At 42.7% G+C, this 26,416-nt stretch overlaps 1 protein-coding gene across 6 annotated transcripts in view; it reads right to left on the bottom strand.

The window, feature by feature from the left end:
* CFI (complement factor I) overlaps positions 1–24,480 on the bottom strand; it is a 30,983-nt gene extending 6,503 nt beyond the window's left edge. The window contains exons 1-14 of one of the 6 annotated variants that reach the window (XM_014598295.3): positions 24,011–24,480; positions 20,969–21,287; positions 19,832–19,985; positions 18,358–18,539; positions 16,534–16,644; positions 12,980–13,096; positions 11,673–11,714; positions 9,704–9,745; positions 9,257–9,298; positions 9,069–9,092; positions 6,980–7,009; positions 3,427–3,462; positions 1,643–1,746; positions 593–708 (exon numbers count right to left, since the gene is read on the bottom strand). In XM_014598295.3, the coding sequence (XP_014453781.1) occupies positions 593–708; positions 1,643–1,746; positions 3,427–3,462; positions 6,980–7,009; positions 9,069–9,092; positions 9,257–9,298; positions 9,704–9,745; positions 11,673–11,714; positions 12,980–13,096; positions 16,534–16,644; positions 18,358–18,539; positions 19,832–19,985; positions 20,969–21,287; positions 24,011–24,070 (1,379 nt within the window). In that variant the 5' untranslated portion in view covers positions 24,071–24,480. The remainder of the gene's footprint in view (positions 1–592; positions 709–1,642; positions 1,747–3,426; positions 3,463–6,979; positions 7,010–9,068; positions 9,093–9,256; positions 9,299–9,703; positions 9,746–11,672; positions 11,715–12,979; positions 13,097–16,533; positions 16,645–18,357; positions 18,540–19,831; positions 19,986–20,968; positions 21,288–24,010) is intronic. The other 5 variants (XM_019500099.2, XM_019500100.2, XM_014598338.3 and 2 more) reach the window with 5 other exon arrangements.
* Positions 24,481–26,416: the final 1,936 nt, after the last annotated feature.

The following is a 26,416-nucleotide window of genomic DNA, read 5'->3' as shown; positions in this document are numbered from 1 at the left end:
ACAAAGTGCTCAAGCTGTCAGCTACTGTCTGCAAAATTCCCTTCCACAAGGACTGAAAATGAGTTGGTCACCTTTAGGGTAAACTGTAAGATGAACCCTTTTGCCATAATGCTAATTTACAACAAACAGGAAAATAATCCCAAATCCCTGCAACAGTTTGCCCCTGGAGTAGAGAAAAGTAAACTGAAGTGAATTTGTACGTTGTTCTACCTGCAGGATCTCCATGCAGAAACAGGCAGAATAGTCATTTTGAAGGATTCCACTTGGAAATCCTATGTGGTAGAAGTGAGCAGGTTCCATACGAACCTGAGAGAGCTAGAGCAGATCTGAGAATAGTCCAATGGTACTGACCAAGATCTACCTAATGTTGCTAATAAGAAATTTAGAAGTTTAGCATGGGAACTTATGCTCATTTTGACTCTCTGCTTGGGTTCTTTCATGTGTTGCATTATAATAATTTTTGGTTCAGTGACATCTGTGGCTCAATATTTTTTGCTTCTAGGAGTCAGCAAATAAGTGGATGAGAAGCACAGTCCCCCCCAGCAGTTACGTTACCTTGCAAGTAGTATATAATTTCCAAACTGTTTCTTACCTGACGCAATGTGCAGCAGTTAAAATCCAACAGCCACCGATATAAACCCCTCCACAGTACACTGAAGGACCTGTACCACCTTCTTCTTTAATTGCCACTTGCCAAGGGAATTCACCCTATTAAAAAAAAATTCTGCATAGTTCATATTATGCAGAGGATTATATAGGATTGCTTTATTTTTTACTGTATAAAAGGTAGCAGAAAGTCCTTTGCACCCCCTTCTTTTCCCTGGTTATCTCTAACCCAACTTCTGCAGTCCAAGAAGTACCTGTAAATCTATACTCTGCAAAAACAGAGGAAGTGAATTCCAACACAATAGTTGCCATGACTCTGTGCCCAACATAATGTCTTCACTACCAAAAGTCATTTGCATCTACCAAAGCAGGTGTGGAATCTGTGTGTGATCAAATATATCATTCTACTCAAGAAACAAAGCACCCTTTCTAACTACAATGGTCAGTATTTTTCTGAATGATTTGTTCCAGTATTTTTCTGGTTTATCTTTAGGTTGCTCTTGTTCCATAGTGCTCCATTACGTAACTATGGTAGCATAGTTATGAGTTTTGCATTTCTTTACAATGCTGAGGCTTAAAACCTATACTGTTGTACAGAATACGTTTGTGTACTTCCAGTTAAAATAGTTTAGATAGAAATGAACCTGCCTAGAGCAGGGACAACCTCTTGAGATCCCTTCCAGCCTTATTTTTCTATGGTTTTCTGATGTCACAGCTAGTACCTTTATGTCGTTTGGTCTTTAAAGGGAAAATACATTTTAAAATTGTAAGTTGTGAAGACAGTTTTAGGGTTAGTTTAGTACACTGCACTCTCAACTTTCATTTAAGGATTAACATTTTTTAAAGAAATCTTAGCAGTTGCTTTTTGCTGATTTAATCTGTGTTTAAACATGCAAATGTATCAATGTATGTATCAATTAGGTCTGCATTTATTATGCTTTAAGATAACACTTTTGTTATTACATCAAGGTGCTCTAAAGCTAAAAACAATAACATCAATTATAATTGTTAATAAACTAGGTCACATTGGCTTTACCTTTGCAGCTGGATTTCCTCCTACAATTCGCTTACATCGAGTTACAGTGTGGTTTGTAATACCACACTTTAACTCAGGTAAAAATGTCTTGATTGCCCTCCGTTCTATAAGAAAAAGGAAAAAAAAAAAATCATTTGGATAATCAATTAGTTTCTACAAAAAGGCTCCTTTGAAATATAATTTGATTCCTATGGCCACTCAGTTCTTTCATAATTGTAGGAATGAATTTCAGCCCAGGAGAAACTGCCAACTAACTGATCAAAAATTATTTTGAAAATACAACAGCTGTGAGATACTTAGTTTGTTGTGTTCAGGAAAGGGTAATTTGACCAGCAACTTTGTGTGTGTGTGTATGCTATATCACCTGTTGCTTAACTTCCTATATTTTATATTCCTAGTTTAGCTTAATTTCCCACTTATAGCATTCATTCAAATAATTTTAAACATATTCTCTCAAATCTGTTTATATTTGCCTGCACCTTTTCGCAAAATCAGCAGAGGCAAATCTATAAGCAGTGTACACTGTCATAGTACCACAGACATTAGTCACACAAAGACAGTTTAAACCAGGGGTGGGTAATTATTTGGGTTCAAGGACCACATAGGGAGTTTTGATGAGCTGTTGTAGGCTGGGCCAGCACCACCTTCCCCCACCTCCTCCCACAACAACTCACCAAAACTTTCTACGGGTTTTGGTTGGGCAGGGAGCAGTGCCTGAGGGTGGGCAAGGCCAGGATCATGGAGCCATGTTACAGGGCAGTGACAGCTCAAGGCTGGGGCCCAGGCTGAGCTGTGATCCACTCCCTGAATGCCCCTACCCTGTGTGGAGGGTGGGAGGGGGCATATGTGTGGGGGGATGCCTGGGCACTAGGTCCTGGGAGCCAGCTGGGGGTGAGGAGAGGGAAGGAGGGAGGGAGAGGGAGGCATGGGGTGCATGCAGCAGAGCTCCGATGTGGTCCACAGCTGCCCCCATAGTGTTCTGCCCAGGACAGCCTGCACTGCCCTCCTGTCTGTGCCTTCTAGCCCTGACCCCGGCCAGTGTGCAGCTTCTGGCAGGGCTGTTCTCAGAGTGGCTGCAGCTGGTGGGGCTGTTCTGCTCCCCTTGCCTCCAATGGCGGCTCCCCCTCTCATTCCTGCCCCTGCTGTGCCACTCCGGATAGACAGGAGGGAAGCTTTACCTGGGCAGCTCCTGCCCCAGTGTGTGGGGTTTTGGATCTAGCTGCCTATCACTTGCTCCACCTGCCTGCAGCTGGCTGCTCATTGTGCTGGGTGGGTGGAGCAGGTGGAAGGAAGCTGGGAGCTGGAGCTCGAGCCCCATGCTCTGAGGCAGGAGTTGCCCAGCTGAAGCCCTCCCCTGACCTGGAGCAGCACAGCAGGGGCAGGAGTAGGAGGGGAAACCAAAACTGGAGGCGACAGGAGCAGAGTAGCACCTGGCTGGTAGGCACGGGCAGAAGCGCGGTGAGAACTGCGCTGGGGCACTGAGGGGGTGGCTGTGAACTATATTTTGCCCACCCCTGGTTTAAACCATCTGAGCATATGCCCTGTAGTGCCCAAATAATTGGGAATTCAATTAATTGTACTTGATTTTAATTTTACAACATATCACCTAAATAATTCAATCAATTATTGTTGCCTGCACTTGCATGCATTTTTTAAATTTTTTATTTTTTTTTTCTATTTTTTAAAGCAATGTGAATGCTCAGTTGAAAAATGTAAGTTTCCTTTGTAAAGTTTGTCTTAATATGTAGTATCTAGCTAAAATGTTGCACTCTAGGGAAACTTACCTTCATCTGCATTGTAGTTTGGTATAACTTCCTGTGCTGTAATAAGATAATGAAATATTAGTACTCAGATATTTCCAAATATTTTAATTTACCCTGTCAATTTAAACATCTATTTGTATATAAAATAACAGCAGGTTCTTAAAGAATAAAAGCATACCATTTCAAACATTAATAGAAATACTTTTCCATCTTAGGTCTTAGAGGTGTTGTATCACAAAACAAACTAGGCACTGTTAGGGCATTTTGACTGAAAAGTGACCTGTAATTAGCACATGACCTACGTCCGATATATGTCATATAATCAACTAAACAAGATTAGAATTTTTTTTTTCTGAACATAAATAACTACATAATAAAAACAGTTTCCTCCCTTTCTTATCCTGTTCTCTTTCAATATAAAGTCTCCAGGCTTTATATAAATTCCCAAACTTTGGAGTTTCCCTGGACAAAACCTTTTATTGTGGGATCCTATACAAGCCCATTATCCCATCCTAAGTACATGTGAAGCACTGAGATAACACTTCCCCCCACCCCAACACACACACCAAACTGGAATTAATTCCAATTAACTGCCATGCAAGATGCATGTGTAAGACTGTCCCTCTCCACGCACCTCTCTCCCCCTTCTCCTACCCTCCCCTTGCCTGTTTTGATGCAAGTCAAAGTCAGGACAGTCAACTCAGGGATAAATCCAACTTGTCTGTTTTTAGCACCCATCTAATAAAGCTTTCAGGAACTCAAAAAAATTCCTTAGTCTAGATGACACCATTAATGACAAGATGAAAAGATCCTGAGATAACAAAATCCTGAAAAAGTTGGGAGAAGGGCTGGGTGCATGTGGAGCGGGCTTTGTTGGCAGGGGGACTTGTGGGGCTGGGGCAAGGAAAGATTTGCTCGGTGTTTTTGAGCACCCTGAACCAACAGGCTGCTCCCAACCAACCAGGTTTTAGAAACCGGACCAGGGAAGTGGTTCTCTGTGGGCACCTGACCAGACAGCAAAGGACCCCGACAGCTTGCTTCGACCAGTTTATATCCTACTTCAGGTTTGCACTGTGGAAAGCCAGGAACCTGCTGGTAAACTGACAGTCAGACCTTACAGCCGAGGACTGTATTAAAATGGGACTAAGTGAAATGTACTGGTACTACAGGAAGATAGAAGAGGATAACAGGAAAGAATGGCATACCCCATCTCATGGAGAGGGGTCTGGCATAGACTTTTTCAGGTGTAGACCCTCTGAAGAGGGCAGTGGGTGTGGGCATGAACGATGAGTGCCCCTGATGGCTGGGGGGGAGGGGGGGAGGGGCATGGCAGTGGCAGGAGTGAGCGCTGTGGTGATGGCAGGAGCGTGGCAGTGGTAAGCAGGAGCTCCCGCAGACGCCACCAGTGCTGTTGGCAGTGGGGGGTGGCGAGCGCCAACCAGCAGCAGATGCCACCAGCAGTGGCAGCAGCAGCCAATGGGGATTGCTGACAGCCCACAGACACCACCGGCAGTGTCAGCGGTAGGGGGTGGTGAGCTGCAGCCACGCACAGGCACTGCTGATAGTGTCACCTTTTTGTATGGGGTGCACTGCCATGCTCAGGGGGTGCATGTGCACCCATGTGCACCCCCTACGTATTGCCTCTGGGTGGGGGTACAGGTATGGAGAAGGGCGGAAAGTTGTGCAATGTGAATTGTGTAATGGGTTTTTAGTGTGTTTTGAGCTGCCAAGTGAGCCACAAGGGCAGAGTGTTGCAGGTGGAGATAGATAAATAGAAAACTTTTTTTTTGCAACTCCTCCCCAAAAAACAAAAAACCCAACCACAACATTTGGTGAAAGCTGTCTGATTATCCCATGATTCTGGGCTTTGCTGCTCACCAGGTGAGGCCAGGAAGGAATTCCTTTTCTCTCCCTATATCCTACTGGTATCTGGTGGGGTTTTTTACTGCCTTTCTCAGAAGCATTGTGTGTTGGTCAAAGCTAAGGCTGGGGATTTTGACTGGGGTGCAGGTACCCTTGCTGGGACTTAAATCATCTAGAAATTCCTGGCTAGATGGTCTTATTCCTTAGCTCAGGGCCAGATCAATCATTGCATTTGGGATAAGGAAGAAAATTTACCCTACATTCAGTATAACACAGAATGTGGGGGGTTTTTACCTTCATCTGGGGATGTGGGCAGAGGGGTATGCTGCTCTTCCTTGAATCTCTAGAGCTTTTTTTTTTTCCACAAACTACTTCCTGCCTTGGCAGTGGCAGGACATTGTCAGTGCCCTCATCCTCCCACTTCACCTATAGCAAGTTAAGGGACATTTTTGATATTTCAGGCATTATGCCTGCTAGTTGTGTGTGAGGGTTGTTCTTGAAGTTTTTAGGAACAGGTCAGGAAAACAGGTGTCTAGGATAGTTTAGAAAGGGATAACCCTGTCTTGAGCAGGGAGTTGGACTAGATGACCTCCTGAGGTCCCTTTCAACCATATTTTTCTATGATTCTATGTTCTGTATTTAAAACAAACAAACAAACCCTAAACCCTTTAAGAATGAGAATTTTGCCTATATAAAGATTGAAGGATTGGGCCATTTTTGCCAACTGCACATCAGAATATTGACCTTGAATTTCTGGCTTTAGAATAAAATGTAAAAAAATACAACCTGAACAGACAGGTTTAGAGGGCTTGCTTTACCAGGGGCACTTTAACTCTGGGCTCTAAATAAAGTGCCCAGAGCGTCTCATGTATCAGCAGCCCCATGCTTAAAAATGGCGGCAGGGTGCTTTATCTAAAGCTCACTGAATAAGCTTTAGTTAAAGAGCCCCCACTGCCATTTTAAAGCATTTTTAAGCAAGCACACGTGAGTGTGTAATTACCACACTCCAGCACACTTGGTTAATTGTGGCTCATGTATAGGCCCCCGTATGACTAAAATTTGTTGATGATTTCGCAAAGTTGCCTCAGGTGCAGCTGCTGAGAAAGAGCTCTCATTATGTGAAATGAGTTTGTTTTTTAATTTAATTCCAAAGAAATATAGTTACGTTGATACACTCCAGGCACAATGACTAACTAAAATGAAATCTAAAATTAATAAAGGTAAAGATGCATCAGCAGGGGAGACATGAGAAATCGATTTGAGGACAAATGGATTCTGCCCTCTGCTCCTATTAAAGTCACTGTATAGTTGAGGGAAGAAGAATGCACAGCTAATTCATATCACATAAAACTCTGCCCCCTGTACTTATGCTTCTCTCTACATATCCTCTTCAACTGCCCTGCCTGGGCATTTGCCTCTTATCCCATGATTACCTTTGAGCTTCTCCTTCCCTCCCCCTTGTACATGGAGAATCTTCCCTCAACTTATACAAAGAAGTACGACCCTATCTTTTATATCCTTTCTAAAGACCCACTTCTATTGCAAAGACAACTAGAAATCTTGCAATTTCCTGTAGATAATGATGACTACAGGAAAAATACACTTCTTAAAAGTGCAATGCTATGGGCCAAAATCAAATGGCTAATTGGTATAGAGAACTCTGCACAGTGCCAATGCCTAATTAAATATGCAAACATATTAAACATTTTACCTTTCCCTTTTGCTCTTGTGCGTATTATCACTGGGAATAAAAAGCAAAGATATTAATATACATCAAATTTTTTCAGACTACCTCAGGTAAATGTTTTCCAAACCTTTAAAATGTTTAAAAGGGAAATATGTAATATAATTCTGTGATAAGCATCATGAAAATGCCTATAAATATGTTAATAACATTATCAGAATATTAGCATCATGTCCTTTTGCAGTTCGTTTACTGCATATTTTTCCTTAAAAAGTCTTTCCCATTTGCACTGATTTTGCAGTTAGGAAAATGATCTTAAGAAATCTTGTCTTAAGACATTCTTGCCACCTTGAACCACTAATTATTTAATGATGGGTGGAAAAAACATTTCTAATGTTTTTATTAAGTCAATTTTGTATTTCTATATCTGAAGTTTGCTGATGACTTTGCCAGGTTTCAGTGGATACAGCTTCTGGAGAAAGAGCTCTCATTATGTGAATCAAGCATGTTTTTGACTGAATTCAGAAGAAATATACATATCTCAGAACATTACAGACATAACCAGAACATGCAGCATCAGGCTGATTGACTAAAACACAACCCAGAGCCAAACTAAATAATGACAGAGGTGACTCACTAGGTAAGACACTGAAAGAGCTTATCAATTAGAAATAGTTTCAGGAGCAAATGATTGACCAGTTCTGGCCTTAGATACCAAGTTGTAGATAAGGGGGTGTGGGAGTGGCAATGGGCGTGGTCCACCAATTGTTCAGGGGACAAATAGCAGATGTCTTCATTTAATATAACATTGTTTGGAGAGCTCTACCATCATATTTTTACACCTTATGCAAGGTACTTTCCTTTCACAGAAGGTGCCCCTCTCACCTCCCTGAGCATTGTACTCACAGCATTGTGGTTTCTACACTGGGCGTGCCTATAGCATGTCCGGACACCTTTGGACACCACCACAATTCAAATAAGATAATACTTTTCTAGTTTTCTGGTATAAATCTCATTTTATTTTCCTTCATCTGCTTCTGGAACATATATAACATGTTCTGCTTGAAAGCTGTCAAAGAAAATCTCTAATCAGAAGAGAATTGGGGGTGGTTGGGGGTGGGTTTGTCTGGACTTTGGAGGAAACTGGCAAAGGGATATGTTGGTGTAACAGTTACTTCAGGAGTAAGCACAATAAAATTAAAAGAAACAAAATTAAATTTAATCTTTTGGAAGTGCATGGAGCGCCACAGCTAAAAGAACTGTAATTACAGCGTGTGGGAACGGTGTCCCCGCACGTCTATAGGGACCCCTTCTGCCCTGCATGCTGCTAGTCTTTTCCTCTTATGCAATTTAATACATGGACAATCCTTATGTTTTAGTTTAAAATTATCAGAACACGGGAAATAATGCTATCTAAGTTTAACCTCCAAAACAGAGAGCTTTTCCTACTCCTATAATGTCTGTCCTGTGGGATACTTAACATTGAGCAAGAGTTATTGGCAAAAATTAAATGGCTAACTGGCATGAAGAACTTTGCAGTACAGGCAGTCCTCGCCTTACAACGTTTAGACTTACAACGTTTCACACTTACAACATGTATAAATTGACACCCTGTTTCAACTTTCTGACATCAGTTTAAACTTTACAACACTTGATCTGATGCCACTCCATGCCAGCAAACAAGTTCTCTGCGTTGCCCATCTGCTGTCTGTCCAAACTTCCTTGGACACTTTCTTTAAAAAAGCAGACAAGACTCCAGAAAAACCTACAGCCAGGACTCCTGAGAAGACTCCAGCCAAGAACCCTTCAAAAAGTCCAACAAAGTCACCTCAAAGCAGTCCTTCCAAATCAATCTGATTGCTATTTACAATATAAATACGTTAAAGTAGCTATATTACTCATCTATAATTGATAGAGTACAAAATTCTGGGGTATTTTTGGTGAAAATAGGGTATTGGGCCTTGGTTCAGGAAACAATCCCCCATTTACATTGTTTCCTATGGGAAAATTGGTTCCGAGTTGCAACGTTTCAACTTAAGACATAGTTCTCAGGAACCAATTGTGTTGTAAGTCTGAGGACTGCCTGTGTACAAAAATAAGAAACTAAAAAATGTACCTTTATGGTCTGCTTCTTTATTACCTTAGAATAAAAAAGAAAATCATCAATTACTCTCTCTTCTTCTGACATACAAATGTAAATGCTTTCCAAACATTTTCAGCATTGCATAAGGAAATAATTAATATACTATCCTGATTAACCTAGTAGAAAAGACAATGAATAAATATATAAAATTAATGAAATACCAAAATATTGACCTTGAACATCTGGCTCTGGACTTTGTTCACCTAGGAATAAAATGCAAAAACATCAACAAACTCCAAATGATCTCCATCTTTGGACACTTCATATAAATGGTCTCCAAACTTTTACTGCATTGGACAGTGAAATGTGTAGTATGCTATAGTGGCATGCAGCAAAAGAATGCCTATAAATATGTGAATAAAAATAATAAAATACCCAAATATAGGCCTTAAATCTCTGGCCTGGGCTTTGTTCATCTGGGAATAAAACATGAAAATATCAATAATATACACAAAATATACTCCCTCCATTTATAAATTTGGCGCACACATAAAAATATTCTCTAAAGTTTTACAGCATTGCATAGAGAAGTATTCAGCACACTTAGTGATTAACATAATAGAAATGCCAATATCTACATCTATATCTGAAGAAAAAAAATTAAATACCAGACTGTTGACCTTGAGTCTCTGTCTCTGGATTTTGTCCTTCTAAAAATAAAAACAAAAATATTAATACACACCAACATCTTCTTTTCACTCTGGTATACACATATACTTTCCAAATTCTTACAGCATTGCATGGGGAAGTGTTCAGTATACTATAGCAACTAACATGATAGGAATGCTGATATTTGAATCAATAACTATAGCTGAACAAAAACATTATACCAAAATGGTGAACTTTGATGTACACTTTGTTCAACTAGGTGTAAAACACAAACATATCACCATAAAATTTCCGTCTCTCACTCTGGCACATGTGTCTCTTACAAATGTTTACAGTATTGCATAAGGAAATACCTATTATACTATGTTGATAACATCATAACAATGCCTGTGAGTATATGGCTAGAAATAACAGAATACAAAAATGTTGGATATGCACATGATCACCAGGCAGCCTGGAGAGCAGTTTCTCTAGGTCAGTCTGTTGGGGTGGGGATTGAGGCCCCCATAGGAAGGGAGGGAGGGAGTTGGGTAAGGAGCTGGGTAGGGCTGGGGCTGTTGTCCAGCCAGGCAGTGCTTGGGGCTTGGGGTCCAGGGCTGGAATGCGTGACTGCAGAGGTCTGGCAGGGAATGGGACAGGGCAGTGGGCAGCTCATCTGGGGGGTAGGAGGGCCTGGTTCCCTGGCCCTGCGTGCACTTCTGGAGAGGGCAGGAGGTGGCACATGCCCTCCAGATTTCTGTGCGGGGCAGGGGCGTGGGCGGGCTGCCTGCTGCAGGCTCAGGGCTCCCCTCCCTGCTGCCCTTGCCCCAGGGCCTCCATAGCCTGACGGGCAGCTCCCCAGTGTGGCAGGGCAGAGCAGGGCTGGACAGGGAAGCTCTTTGCCTCTAGGAGACCTGCACCACCCTCGTGAAGTGACCCCTGCTTGCCCAGCAGCAGCAGGGGTGGCAGCTCAGAGTTGTGCCCCTCGCTGCTGCTGGGCTGGCAGGGGACACCTTGCCAGGACAGTGAGGGGCTAGTGGCAGGAACAAGCTTCCCCGCTGGTCCCATTCTGCTCTGCATGCCCACTGAGCTGTGAAGGCCCCAGGGGGAAGGCAGCAGAGCAGAGAGCCTGAGCCCACAGTAGGCAGCCTGCATCTGTCCTCCCTGATGGTCTCTGCTCTGGCTGTGCTGCCCATGTGGGAGGGGGATCTGAGCACCACTCTCTATTCCCCACTCGGGCCACAGCAGCTGCCATCTCCCATAAGTGGCAGCCAGGGCTCAGGTGCTGCTGCAGGGGGCAGGGGGTATGGTCCTCCATCCCTTACCTCGTAGCCCTGGCAGCTGGGGATCCCCTCCAGCAGGGCTGGCGGGGTAGGGGGCTGTGGGTGGGGGGGATGAGGGTCACCAGCAGAGCCAGAGGGCTGTGGGTGGGGAGTGAAGGGTACCTGCAGGGCTGGGGATTTGTGGCTTGGGAGTGAGGGGCCTGGACCTGTGCCCTGGTGAGCGAAGGCGGCAGGAAGAGATCTGATTTTCCATGATAAAAAACCCAAAATCAAATACCAAAATGGATAGTTATTTAGAATTAATTTTATTCTAGTGATTGAGGCAATGATAGGTTTCCAAACTGCTTTAAAATTATAAATATATCAATAAAACATTTGGTTTTATTGATATATTGGTCTTTGGTTCCAAACTTTGTTCATCTAGGACTAAATAAGAAAATATTTATCATGCTATGTTCCTGACATCATAACAAAGTCTATGAGAATAGAGTTAATAATAACATAATACCAAAAAGTTGATCTTGATTCTCTGGACTTGGACTTTGTTCACTTAAAATGAAACACCAAAACATCAATATATAACAAATTCTCTCTTTTCCTGTGGCAAACACATGAAAACTCTCTCTAAACTTTCATATAATTGCATAGAAAATTGTTTAGTATACTATGGGGATTAGCATCATCAAACATTAAAATAATAGAATACCATCATCTTGATCTTGAGTTTCTAGTTCTACATTTTGTTCATCTAGGAATAAAACATAAAAACATGAGTATATACCAAGTTATCTTTCATTCTCTAGTATACACATGAAAATACTCTTCATACTTTCACAACATTGCATGAATAAGTATATAGTAACAGCTAGTAATTAACATAAAATTATGAAAATAATAAAATACCATCAGGTTCACCTTGAATTTCTAGTTCTGTCATTTTTTCACCTAGAAATAAAACTCAGTATCATCAGCATACCACATACTCTCTCTTTCTTTGGCATGCACGTGAAAATGCTCTCGCAGCCTTTCACAGCATTGCATCAGGACAGAATTACTACACTAGGGAAACTAATGTTATAAAAACACCTAAATGTATACATATAAAATGCCAACATGTTGATCTTGAATTTCAGGCTCTGGACTCTTTTTTATCTAGGACTAAAACACAAAATCATTAATACACTTCAAATTCTCCCTCTTTCTCTGGCATACAGTCCCCAAACTTTTATTTGCTTACACAGGGAAATATTTAATATGGTAAATAACACTATTGAAATGCCTAAATAAATACATGCAGCACAAACACCAAAACAATATCAAAATATTGACCTTAATCATTGGCTTTACAGTTTGTTTACCTAGGAATAAAATTCAAATAGGATAATATAGAATGAGCTAACAGACTTACTTTACATTATTTTTGAAAAGGTGCCAACTCAGGCACTTAGCTGAATTTTCAAAAAGCAGTTAATAGAGTAATGTTACGATAGCTTTGGAATAGGTGAGCAGAATATTTTTATCTTTTTATTATCCTTATAGAAGTAGGTTTTGTAACTCTGTAACTAAAATTTGTTGATGGTTTTGCAGCTGTTGGAGAACATGCTCCAGTTATGTGAATGAAGATTCTTTTTTATTGTATTCGGAAGAAATATAGCCATCTCAGTACTTTTTTGGCATTACCAGAACAGGCAACATCAATCTGATTAACTAAAACAAAACCCAGAGCCAAACTAAATAAGGGTAGAGGTGAATCAGTAACTGAACTACTGTTGAAGAGCTTATAAATCAGAAATAGATATGGAAGCAAATGACTGAACAGTTCTGCCCTGAGATTTACAAAGGTATCTGATCATGAAACCTCTAGCAAGAAAGGGAAGAGCAAGCTCAAAGCAAAATAAAAGAATGACTCCATTAATAATTGTTTGGATTCCCTTTGCATACATAGGGTTGAAATAGGTAAGCATTCTTTATGCTTTAGTTTAAAGTGATCAGGACAAAGCTATCAAAAAGCACCTTCACAGTTCACTTGTAGTTCATCCTCTCCTGTAAGGCAATCAACTTCCTTGTTACAGAGGTACTTCTTTGGAATACATACACCTGAGTTACAGAGAAAACTCTTGTTCTTGCATTCTGTAGAGGAAAAAAGAATACCATTTATGTGGATGGGGTCAAATGGTTCAGCAGCTTAACACATGGCAAGAGTAATATGTCCAAATCAGATGTTCATAACTATATGATGACACCAGACACTGTAAACCTAAGATGAAATGGATGCCGTTAATTCTGTATACTCTCTATTTTTCAGTTTCAAGGATACAAAAATTTGGCAGTAGTTCCCAAACTTGTTGAGCAAGACTACTTGCTAATTTTTTCCAAAAGTTGTGTTCACAACAACCCCAGCTAAACATCACTCAACTTCCTCTCTTGTTAGCATTTCTGATTTCAGTAGAGCTTTAGGATGCTCCCTGGAGTAGGGCTAACATTTTCAAAAGCAGAAGCCTAAACTATGCTTCTAATGCCCCCTCTACACATTAAAGGTATTGTGCAATTAACTGGTTAACTGCCCAATTACCGGGAAAGCAGCTGTCATACAATAAACACCCCCAACCAGCTAGTTAGACCTTGAAAAACGGTACTGACTTTATAGTTGGTTGCTACCGAGCTTTAATTTGCACATGTAGTAGGGTCTCCCTTGCAGCTGGGAGCCCTGTCAGCTGACATGGCTCCTAACTCCTGGGTGTACCATGCCCAGTGCAAAACCCCCAGGCCCAGGGGATTGAGACAGCTGTGATCCCCAGAGCTCAGGGTTCATAAAACCCCCAGGCCTTGAGGATCACAACTACCATTATTCTTAGTGCCTGGGGGTGCGGGAAACTCCCAGACCCTGGGGATCATGGTTACCATGGTCCATAGGACTCTGGGGTACAGGAAGCCCCTGGGGATCATGTCTACCGTGATTCCTTGGGCACTGGGCTATGGGAAACCCCTAGGGCTGCAGGTTTCCTTCACCCCAGAGGCAGAGGGATCACCCCTGCAGTGATTTTCCACCCCCAGGGGTTTCATGCATTCCCCACACCCTGCCTCAGGAGTGCATGGGGCACCCCCGTGGCTGGGAACCCCTCAGACAGGATGCGTGGGGCTCCCAGCCGTGGGAGCTTCCTTTTTGCCAGTGCAGGGGGAGTCCAGGACCAGGCTCCCCCTCACTGGCAATAAGGTATGATAGGATCTCATGTGTGATCCCACAATCGCACCTCCTGCCATGCACATGTGGCATGGCAGGAGGTAAGAATTTGTGAATTGTGCACGAGATCCCATTGTGCCTTTGCCTGCACATGTAGAGCGGGCCTAAGTAACTTATAAGTAGGCCTGTGTGAGTTGGCAGTGATCCGATTTGGCTTCGGATCCAGCCACTTCGGATGGCCGCAATCCGATCCGGAGCTCTGGACCAGATTTCTGCCTTGATCTGGCCGAAGTGGCTCCGAAGCTTGGAGCCGCCTCAGAGATCTGGCTATAATGGGGAATCAATTAAATATCTATAACTTTGTTGTTTTTTGTCTGATTTGGATGAAACTTGCAGGGATCGTAGCCTCTGCTGAGAGCATGAAACCTGCCAAGTTTCAAGAAGATTGGTGCAGGGGCTTGGGGGGGAACTGTACCCCCAATTCTTGAAAGCCAAACTCATGTCACGGCTGTCTGTTACACCACAGGGGGGTCAAACCTGCAGGGGTGGTAGCTCTTACTCAGGCCACAAAGCCTGCCAAGATTCAAGATTGGTGCAGGGGTTTGGGGGTAACTGCCCCTCAAACTGCGGACAAGCAAAAACACTCGTGCCATGGGTGACATTGTGTGTTAAGGCACAGCGGGGTGACAGCTGCAGGGATGGTGGCCCCTGTTGAGGTCACGACACCTGCCAGCTGTGGAGGAGATGGGTGCAGGGGTTCTGGGGCCTTGCACCCCTAGCTGCTGACAGACAAAACTCCTGCCAAGACTGTGTCTGTCCTGGGGCAGTTGATTGTATTGATTCTTTCCTCTCCTTAGCCTGGTTTTGTAGGTGCTAATTGATGCTCGTTAAGTCTTTATGTAGTAGCTAGGTCCTGTGTATTGAGCTGGTCCCTGAGTCCCTGGTCCCTGAGTGAATCATGATGGATTGACTGGTAACTGGGAACACAGCAGCTTAGCAGCCAGGCCTGCAGCAGTGTCTCCCCTCCTTGCCCCAAGACAGACAGTCAGTTCCACAAACACCCATGGCACCAGTTTTGCTTGTCCGCAGTTTGAGGGGCAGTTCCCCCCAGAGCCCTGCATGGATCTTCTTGAAATTTGGCAGGTTTTGTGGCCACAATAAGAGCTACCAGCCCTGCAGTTTTCACTCCGCTATGTTGTAACGCCTAGACATGACATAAGTTGCTTTCAGGAATTTGGGGTACTGTTTCCCCCAAACCCCTACACTGATCTTCTTGAAACTTAGCAGACTTCATGGTCTCTGCAAAGTCTACCATCCCTGAAAAGTTCATCCAAATCGGACAAAAACCAACAAAGTTATAGATATGTTATTTTTTCCCCATTATACCCTATGGCTGGATCTCCGAGGCGGCTCTGAACCGCTTTGGGAAGCCAAACGAGGCCAGCGCTTGGACTCGGATGTGCTGCTTTGGACCCCGAAGCGTCCAAAGCTTCTCCGGATCCAAAGCTCTGTCCAAAGCCTTGTACAGCCCTACTTATAAGCACACGTTCTGTTAAGTAGCTTAGGTGCAAGTATAGGATTAGAAGAAAAAACATTTTTTTCTGTGATTTTTACCTACAGTTTATTTGTAGACTTCACCTAACCTGTAAATGTGCTGGTACAGGGACCTTGTTGTAAGCATAGTTGTCTATAGTTATAAGCATACCTATGTGAAAAATACAAAGCCAAAATGTATTTGGCAGTTTTAAAATTTGGCCAGATATATTCATTATGTTTTAATAAAAAATTACTTTTGAATTTGTTTGCATCCATTATTAATTCACTTTCTATGAATACTCTAGCAGACAAATTTATTAATAGGAACACTAATAAGAAAACCAAAATCAGGATTATTTGTGGAAATGAATTTTGAATTTGTAAGCATGTTCTGCTTGCTTCTGTGTAGCACATTAACCTCATTTTAAAACTTATGTCCTCCAGTTCAGTTATTTGACCTGTTTCTACTCTGTTTTCAGGCAAACTAGCCACAGCTTGAATTTCAAATGCTGAAGAAAGCGACTTGTCATGAATGATCTGCAGGTCAGGAATCATCTTAGATGTATTTTTGTGAATAATATTTCATGAGTAATACATTTGAGATGATATTAACTTTGTTTAAGGACAGTTTGCTAACAGGAAAAGATGCAGATCTATTTTTACTATCAAAACTTTCCTATAAATAGTAATCTTTTTTAATTCAACCAGGCAAACTAATTTTTAACAACAATATTTTTCTGCTTCCCAAATAATGCCACTCTCTCTCTCTCTCCTAACACTCTTAGATTATCTATGCAAGAGGGGAAGTTACATAAAAGAATGTACATTGAGGCAGACTCAATATTATTACCTTTGCAACACAATTCATCACTTAGGTCTCCACAGTCATTTATCCCATTACAAGTTTCTGTCAGAGGAATGCATTTCTTATTGGCACAACAGTATTCCTGTGGTGTACATTCTGTAAAACAGGAACAAAAATTAACTATATGTGGAAGTTTCTACAGGTCTATAAATGTACTGGGCAATTTCTTATTTATAAGCATACTTTTGCATTAGCTGCTCCCCTCCCTGCTGCATTTTAGGCCTTCATCCAAAGCCCAGAGAAGTCAGTAGGTGTCTGTCCATTGATTTCAAAAGGCTTTAATCAGGCCTTCAGTGTGGCCTCCCGGTTTTTTCCCCTCTCCACCTTCCAGCTACCTGGAAACCACTCTCTTTGTTAAGTACTCAGATAAAAATGTTAATCAGGCATTTTACTCAATGGTATTAGGGATTAATGTGATGGGCACTCTTCCTTGTAAAGGAGACATCATGTTCAGGAGTATCCAAATTTTTGCTTTTGTGATTATATCAAAAATAGAGAAGATTATAATCTGTCCCAGCCAAGTGCATCTCTCTCTGATGCTACCAAAATAGCTGACAACACCAGAACCCCCAAAACCTGCAACCTAACTCCAGTCCCTCAAAGCCATTTATCATCATATTTTACATATACAACAAAGAACTATAAAAAAAGCTTCAGACAAGGACTGGGTCACTAGTTTACACCAGTAAAGGAATTAATTATTTCAGGTTCAGTCATTTGAGGTGATGGACACCTTGCAGAAAGCACTAAGAATTCATACAATCCAGCTCTGGATTGCTTACCATGCTACTGGTTACTTAATTTCATTGCATTTTCTTCCTGAAAAGAGCAACGGCTAGGAGGATCTCTCACCTGGGTAAGACAGAAATTATCCAGAAGGATGCAAGATTGTCAAGAGAAGGAGTTTAGAGCTGCCTTTCTCGATTAGGAAGTGAATGCAATTGGGGGTAAAATATTTTGTCTTTTTTGAATGTCTTTCAGAGTATTTTGGGGACAAAGGTTAATTCTTGTTTATTATTGTTATTTAAACAACTGAAAATCATCATAAATTTTACAAAAAAGCAAAAAAGCAATTCAATACACATATATAGGGTACTGACAGACAGTCACTCCCCACAGTAACTCATGGTGCTTTGCAGGAAGCACCATGAGTTACAGTGATCCCTCGGACCCAAATGACTTTAACTGTTGGGTCTGGGAGACTGGTGGATCAAGCTCCAGTTTAGAGTGGCTGCTTTCAGCAGCCGCCCTCCCCTAGCCCCCTGCCCCCAGCTCCAGTGCTGTCTTCATAATGGGAAGGGGGAAGAGAGTGGAGGGGACTCAGTCTGGGGTTTCCTCAGCCTAGGCTGGAGGGTGGTGCAGGTGGACTGGAGCCCTCCTCCTACCCCAACCTCCAGCACAGGCTGGGGAAACCCTTGACCAAGCTCCTTCCCCTCCCTTCTCCTCATCCCATTCTGAAGACAGCACTGGGGGTGGAGATGGGCTACATCAGTCCAATCCTGCTCCTGGCAAATGCTGACATAAGTTAATGAAGGTACTCTGCTCTGGAGCACCTTTATCTGAACCTTCATGCAATGAGGGTTCAGATTATTACACAATCAATCAGTTTTTAAGTGCTCTACAGCCATGCACTTCTGTAAGGGCATAGCTGTAGAGCACTTCAGGGACCCAATTGCACAACAAACTGTCACTTCTGTCAGTGCCCATGGTATGTCTATGATAGCATGCTTGATAGTACAGCTTAAAATGAAGAAAAGAGTGTCTAAAAAACCCTCTTCTTTTCTTTTTCTTTTTTTTTTTTTTACCAACCTCTCTGGAATTTATGGCATGCCACCGTAGCAAAATTCTTTACACCACCTGGAGGTGATCTTTTAATTAATTTACATTCAGCTAGGCTAGTCTCTTCCCCTCTGCATATCACTTGAAGACACCAAGATGAAGTGTTGTTATGTTCTGGGACAGTGAATGTCTTTCTGTGATATTCAGCACCCCTGTGAAGATACAGTTTAAGAAAACAATTGTTATAACACAGAATACACTTCCTTTTATTTTGTGATATAGAATTGATTTGATTCCCACCCACCACCACCACCCTGCTGCACAACAGGGTGAGAAGGAATAAATACACCCCATCTATAAAATGGTGAGTCAATAAAAAGGGGTAAGTAAAAGATGTCTCTTTTGGGAGAAAAGATAAAATAAAACGGGGTTCTTAGTCTGCAAATTGTTCAATACAATTATTCCCTGCACCCAAGTATATCCCCATCAAATTCACTGTGCCTCATCATGGGCAGAAATTAAACATGTAGGGTCCAACCTTTAGTTGTATGTAGACTTTATTAATCAGGAATTTGGGGAACATCCTGCATTATGCTAAGTATCTTTGACTTCTCCCAAATTGAGTGAAAGCCAAAAGTGGTGAGATCAGAGCAAGATTGTGCCCTTAATAAAATTATTTTTTGGTAGCCTTATTCTTGTTTTAATATTGATACTCTCCTGCATTAAGAAATCTGTGTCAAATAAATAAGCAATTACAGAGGCTTGTCATGGCTAAATATGTAATGCTCAACCAAGACTCACTGTTCTGTCTTGGTACAAGTCCCCACCCATGTTGATTGAAAAGTTAATGGCCAGGACTGGGAATTGAACTCTCTCTCATAGTTATTTTGTGGGGCTCTACTGCAGGATAACAGGTCTCATGTAGCATGAAGTTGTCACTTAGGTCTTAGACACATGTTCATTTGCAGTGCTACAAAGTGCCTCAGCACTTTGTAGTGCTACAGAATGGAGTGTTATAGGCATGGACACATGTGCAGTGCCCCTTGACTGGAGCACTACAAAGTTGCTTCAGAGCATGCTCTCTAGCCAGGGGGGCAACAGGCTCCCTGGCAAACTTGACCGATAAACTCTTGCCATCACAGAAACAGCTGATTGGGTTATCTGAAAGCTGCCCAAGATGGCAACACTAACTGGGGGTCTCCTCTGCCAACCCAAGATAGCAATGGCTGATCTTGAAGGCCCCCCTGCTTGATCAGTTGTGGCTCTCTTGTCTGAGAATGCAATGCCTTTCTGGGGAGTCGGGTGTCAAAGGTAGTCCCTGGCCACCCATGTGTGTAGAGCAAGTGAAGAGAACACTGTCTCTTGGTCCTGCAACAGTGGCTTCAAAAACAAACCTAGGGGTGTCGGGAGTGGCAGCTCTTTCCACTACCTGGTGGTGCCCTGTCAACATTGGTTTCCCTATGCAGTATTTCCCTTTTCTATACAAAGACCATACAAAACTTACGCTTCAAAGCCACGGTGTCTGCAGGCTACATTTGCTTCATTCATACTCCATTTGCTGTTACACAGAAATAACTTCTCAGTGTTGTTCACAAGCTTTACTTGAATTACACCCTCTGACTCTGAATCTCCATAGTTCAGAGAAACATCAAACTTCTCTAAAACAAGCAAATACATAACCCATAACACTGTTATTCTTGCAGAAGGGTATTAAAGGAAACATGAGCTCAGAAAAAATATGGAAGGGTTAGACAAGCAGTGGAACAGATTATGTAGGGAGGTTGTAGAATCTTATCAAAGGAGTTTTTTAAGAAGAGTTTAGACAAGGGATGCTCAACCTCTGGCCCGCAGGCCAAATGCAGCTCACAGAGCCTTAGAATCTATCTCGTGGGGCTCCCCGTGCCTTGGCAGTGGGGAAGCAGTGACAGTTAATACTACCTCCCCATCCCACTGCCAAAATCTCAAGCTCCACGTGGTGGGTCAGAGCCAGGCCATAACCCCCACCTCCCATGGCCAGATCAGGCCTGGGTCACACTCCCTTCCTTCTACATGGCCTGGTTGGAGCAGGGCCATGCCCCCTTCTCTCTCAGCAGAGTTGGGCCATGCCCCTTTCCCTCCACTTGACCAGGATGGGGCTAAGCCATGCCCCCTTCCTCCCGGGGGCCAGACCATGCTTCCTTCCCCCCAGCCTAGTCAGATTGGGGCTGGGCCATGTCTCTTTCCTCCCACAGGGCTGGGTCTTGCCCCCCACAACTGGACAGGGCTGGGGCTGAGCCATACCCCCTTTTCCCTCACAGCTGGATCAGGGCAGGGCTGCCCCCCAACCTCCCACTATGCAGCCAGATGAGTCCCTACCATGTATGCTGTGTGCCAGGATGGGTCCACAAGCCAGACTCAACCTGTGGAGGGAGTGGGCAATGCCCATCCAGCTCCACAGACAAAAAGGTTGAGCACCATTGGGTTAGACAGAAGCCTTTAGGAATGGTATAGCTATAGATGATCCTGCCTTGGGGCATGGGCAAACACTAAGTGGCTTTTTGAGTTTCCTCCCTTTGCAAATAAATGAACATAGTTTTTAATCCGTAGAGAGTGAAGTACCTATAAGTTATCAATATACGTTTGGAAAATAGGATTCTAATACCTCCATGTATGCAATCGCCTTTACTCATATACTTTGCTTCTGGGCGCTGACATTCATAGCTCTTCAGCTGACAGTAAGTTCGGAATGTTTTTCCATTAATAGAAGACACTGAGGTGCCATTCTTCGGGCACTGGTAGGGAAGCTTGCAAATACAATTTCCTGACACACATCTCTTCCAGGGCAGACAAAAAACTTTCTCACACGAGTCCTGTGTGTATTTCTCTTTTAAACATTCTCCTACCAGGTGTGTCTCCTTGTGAGTTGGTTGAACCTGCTGAACTGGTTCTTTATTGTACTCAGAGGTCTGGTTCTGGAAGACCTAAAATAAAGAAAAAGAATGAAATAACTCTAGGAAGCAAATGAGCTGCTATTTGGGCCCATTTCAAAATCCACTGAAAGTACTGCATGTCCTTCTGTTGATTCCAGCTGGATGTTATATCAGGCCCATCATTACCCCTTTTCTTGTATCAAAAAGGTTTTTCACATCAGGTGTTTTTAGTATTATATATGGTCACCCCACACTATCTTCTTCCTCTTCCTTCCTTTTAAAAAAAAACTTATTTGGGGTTTGGTTAATCCTCTTTTTCTTTTTGAATCTCTCACCAGGGTCTCTTCTCTCTGATTTCTTGCAAATGTAACAGTCTTGCCTTTTCAATATGTCAGTTTTAGTACACAGCAGATTAGAAAATTTTAACCCAGAAATTGAACACATTAAAAATGGTATGATGAACTGACATTCAGTGGGATTTACAGTAAATTGCTATAGGGGTGAGCGAAGCAGGCTGCATTCAATTTGGATTCAGATTTGGCCCAAATCAGGAACAGTGATTCAATTTTTTGATTTGGATCACTGTCCCTGATTCAATTCAGCTGAATCCGAATCGGAAGATTCGACGCTGATGGATTCAGCCATAGACACAGCTTTAAAAGTTTTTTCTACATACCTTGAGGTACTAGTATGGCTCATGAACGCTGAGATGCTGGGGTGGATGGAAGATGCCACAAGAGCATGGGGGACCCCCCCATGTGCTCGGTGGCAAGTACTTTCAGTCCACTTCCAGGCCTGCTGGGGAGCATGCAGGGGAGCCCCCCCATGTCCTGCTGGCTCGGCAATCAGTCGCAAGGGGACCCCAGGTGCCACCCCAGACCCAGGAAGCAGGCAGTCACTGAGCTGGGAGGGCATGGGGGGCCTGCCCTGCATGCTCACCAGCAGACCCTCACACTCCTGTGGGATGCTGCATCTGCCCCAGCCTCACAGCATTGACGAGCCGCTTGGAACCTTGAGGTATGTAGAAAAAACATTTAAAGCTGCGTCTTTGTCCACATCTTTGAATCTTTCTGAATCTCTCCAAATTGATTTGGAGGGTTCTGATTTGATTTGGATTTGGAGATTCGGCCACTGAATCAGGCCAAATCTTTGCTTAATCGAATCAGGGACTGAAGCTTCGCACAGCCGTAAATTGCTACAAGCAAAATTGCAGCTGGATGCTTCAGAACAGATGTTCTTTTCTGGACTAACTTTCTTTGATTTTAAGTATAACCTACACATTTTTAAGGAGACACATGTGAATTAAGTAAATTAAGTGAGAGAGACATATGAATCTAAAGTTTTCCTTTAAGGTCTGCAGAAGCTGCAGAAACAATTATGTATAATGAAATTTTTGCAAACTTGAACATTAAACACCAGTATATTTCATGGCCATATATTTTCTTGCCTCGTGCACAAAAACAAATTTGTTGGTTGGTGGCCCTGGCCCATATGAGTTTTGTGTTGATTTATACCTATACTGACACAAAGCCCCAGTAATTTCATTCAGGGCCCGATTAACGCATAGGCCAACTAGGCACATGCCTAGGGCCCTGAGCTGAGTGGGGGGTGGGAGGGGGGCCCAGGAGATGCATTGTGGTGCGAATGGTCCTGTCCATTTTCCCTCCTCTCCTCTCCTTTCCCTTCCCCTGGATGCCTGGGGGGAGGGTGCTAGTAGGTAAATATAATTTTTTTCCCAGTATTGACCCAGTTCGCATTCACTCGCTGGCCAGCCATGACAGCAATACAAAACAAACAATGAGACTCATTTGCATACCTATCTTGCAAATACCAGGACTATGCAAGTAAAATATGCAAATGAGTCCTCTCCTCATTTATACTACATTGCCCATGGTAACTTGCTAGTGAGTGAATGAGAACCAAGTCACACACCTCCGCAATGGCAGCACCAGGAAGGGAAGGTGTTCTTTTCTCTGCTGTAGCTGCTCTAGAGGTGGGGAGGCCTTTGCTCCTGGCCTCTCCCATCCCTGCCTAGGGCCTGCTAAATAGTTAATCTGGCCCTGATTTCATTGAAGGTTTGGCATTTTTCGTTGCTACTATTTGAGATAAAAAGTATGTTGAAACATAAAAATTACATCAACAGACTTCTGCATACAGATATAAGAAAAAAGTTAGTCCCCAGATTTGGCTTGGCATTCTTGAACGGGCTTGTTAAATCAATACAATTCAAGTCTAAAGTACTACAGTGAAATCCTGATCTGCTGAAATAATGAGCACTTTGTTCCAGATTTGAATGGAAACAGGATTTTACATAGAAATTTTACCCTGTTGTGTAATCGTGTTAAATTTGTTGTCTTATTTATGGGTCAGTACTTATTCAATTAATTGAACTATATCCTTATACAATCAAAACAATGAGACAGATCCTATTGTCCTCATTCTGGCTTAATTCTTATATTTCACTGGAAGTTTTGCCTGAGTATAACCTGAGAATAAACAGAAGAATTTGGCTACCTGGGGCCCTATTTCTGCAACTGAATCAAGTTAGGAGTACCCCTGAACCCATGTGAAACTCCATGCAAATTTGGCCCACTGACATAATACCCAACTAGAATAAATAGAGGAAAGAAAAATATACATCAAGATTCAGCTATTCAAGGTTGGAATAATTATATCAGTACCATTAAAGGAAATTTAAAAATCATCTATTTTTCCCAGTCAGTATTTAAGAAAAAACAATTAATTATTTCATTTAAAATAAATGAAATTCTTACCTTTCCTCCATAAGTACAAAAGAAGACACATGAAAAACCCAAGAGCAGCAATAGTTTCATGATGAAGAGTTTTTATCCTTCTTTTTTAAAAGAATTTCCCTGGCTAGGATTGTTTTTAACCTCAGATATTTGTCTGTGTTTAATTTTTAACCTTTAGTAAAATATTTAAAAGTTCGTTTAGAAACAGAGTGCAAGAACCTTCACATTGACTGATAAATCTGAGCACGCTGTAAGTATACTGTCTCAGTTTATCTGGTCTTACGGTAACAAGAGAAGATAACAAAAGTAAAGTCTTTAAAGTAAATTATTAAAGGGAAAATCCCATTAGGAATTCACTTTTCGAAGCCCTAAACATTGCTGATTTTTGCTAAGAATACCCTAGAAATTCTCAGGAAATTCTACTCTAGTTCTTAGTTGGCTTCATGTATGTCTCTCTAAGTACTTCTGGAACAGAATACATTTCTTCACAACAGATGGAAGAAGTAGTACCAGGAAGTATCATGCATCAGTTTTCAACAACCTAGAGGGTCATCATTCAAGATTATGTTTGGTACATTGCTCAACACTTTGGCAAGTAGTACAAGCAACATTGTGCTCTCTACTATGGGAGAGGCAAGGTGCAGGAACACTTTTTTAATGAAAAGAAAAAAAATAACCAACATAAATCACTTCAGATTCCAAAAAGCCAGAAATAACACAATTGCTTTTGCATATAAAAAGAAAAAATATCCTACATAGTATGGTGCTGACAGGGTCACAGAAAACTAAAGTTATGACTTCAGATGTGCTGAAGTCAAGCAACATAAACATTCTCTGTTATGAATAGGAGCTTCCTGGTGATGGCATGCACAGACATGAAGAAAACATGATTGTAGCAATGTGGGTCTCCCCGACTAGCCACAGTGCTAGTTTACCCATTTGCCTTTGGGCACACCACCCACCTGACTCGTCTGCCACACCTTGTTGTTAATTAGTTAGGGTATTAATTAAGGCGGAAGGCTGCCCATTCTTGCCCCGATGCCAGGGGGTGCTATCTGCAGCTTCGTTCCTCCCCTACACTGCAGCCCGAGCCTCACAGATGGGATCCAGATGTCACAGTAATCCCAGCCTACAGCCGGACCAAGCTTAGGCCTCATTGTCAGGCCTCAGACACTCACATTCATACCGCCCTCCTCTCACTAGGGCCTCTCACAATCCACCCTCTCTCACAGGGTCTCTTTCATGCGTCGACAACTTATATTGCCTTGCTCCCTCTTGGAGTGGGCTCCTTAGGCCTGGGGTGGGAGAAACCTCCCTAAGGTCCGTTGTCTAGCTGTAATTTGATTGACAGACAACGCGGGTAAAGAAAGACAGCTGTTTATTTGCTCGAGCAAAGTCCATAAAGCCAGCAAAAGGCAAAATGGCCCCCCCTCAAGGGTGAGGCGATCTTTTATACTTCTTATAACAAAGCAAGACTATATGGTTAACAAAAAGCAATACTTGGGGCGGTGCTCTACAAATCTTTGTAACAGCATATTTCTATTAAGCTGAACTAGCACTTTTAAAAGCTAAAAGTTAAGTAACAGTAACATTATGTTAGCAAAACCTTACACAGTAGAAGATACTTCTCAAGGACACAACCAGTAAGCTCAAACAATGGTTTCTCTGTCTTATCTTACTTCTTGCTGTAGCTGATTTTTTTTAGCACACAGACACAGATTCACTTTTTAACTCAGAAAATGCTTGGTGCAGTTAAAATGATTACTTGACACAAGCAAAGGCCTAGCTATCATTCTGCCTTGTGGTCAGCTGCATTGCTAGGCCACAGGTTATGCCTTGTATTCAGCTGTAAAGCTAATACTTCTTAATAATCCAAGTTATTGTAAACCTAACAGTATGCTTTCAGAAAACTATTCTATTTCAGGGTAATAACAAACCTGCGCGCTACAGGCCATAGGCTTTAGCTAGCTCATACTTGGGTGGCAGATGTACCATCTTTTGGGCCTCTCCCATGACCCTCACTACAGTAGTGGCCAGCCAATTACCCAACCAGGTCTAAGTTTGCCCTGGCCCCTTTCGGGGGCAACTCTCTCTATATATAAACATACTGGGCTCTCAGTCCTCTGGTTTTCTTCACTTCACTGGGACTCCACATCTCTGCCCCTCACTGGGGCTCCATACCGCCCCTCACTGGGGCCACCCCCTCACTGAGGCTACTCATCTCTGCCCCCCTCACTGGGGCTACGGGGCTTCCCCTCACAAATCTGTTGTGGGGGAGAGGCATGGGGGAGGGAGTGGGGCTAGGGGAGGGGCAGGGGCTGCTCAGCCAGGGCAGGGCACCAGAACAAGCCTTATGAGGGGGGCGGCTCCCACCACTATCTGCACCTCAGGAAGGCATGCGGGGGGTGCCCCTGGATCTGCACGAGA

This window comes from Alligator mississippiensis, chromosome 2 (genome assembly GCF_030867095.1).
Source record: "Alligator mississippiensis isolate rAllMis1 chromosome 2, rAllMis1, whole genome shotgun sequence".
In the NCBI taxonomy this organism is placed as follows: Eukaryota; Metazoa; Chordata; order Crocodylia; family Alligatoridae; genus Alligator; species Alligator mississippiensis.
Note: the sequence above shows the minus strand (reverse complement) of the source record. Positions and strands in the feature narration are given on the sequence as shown.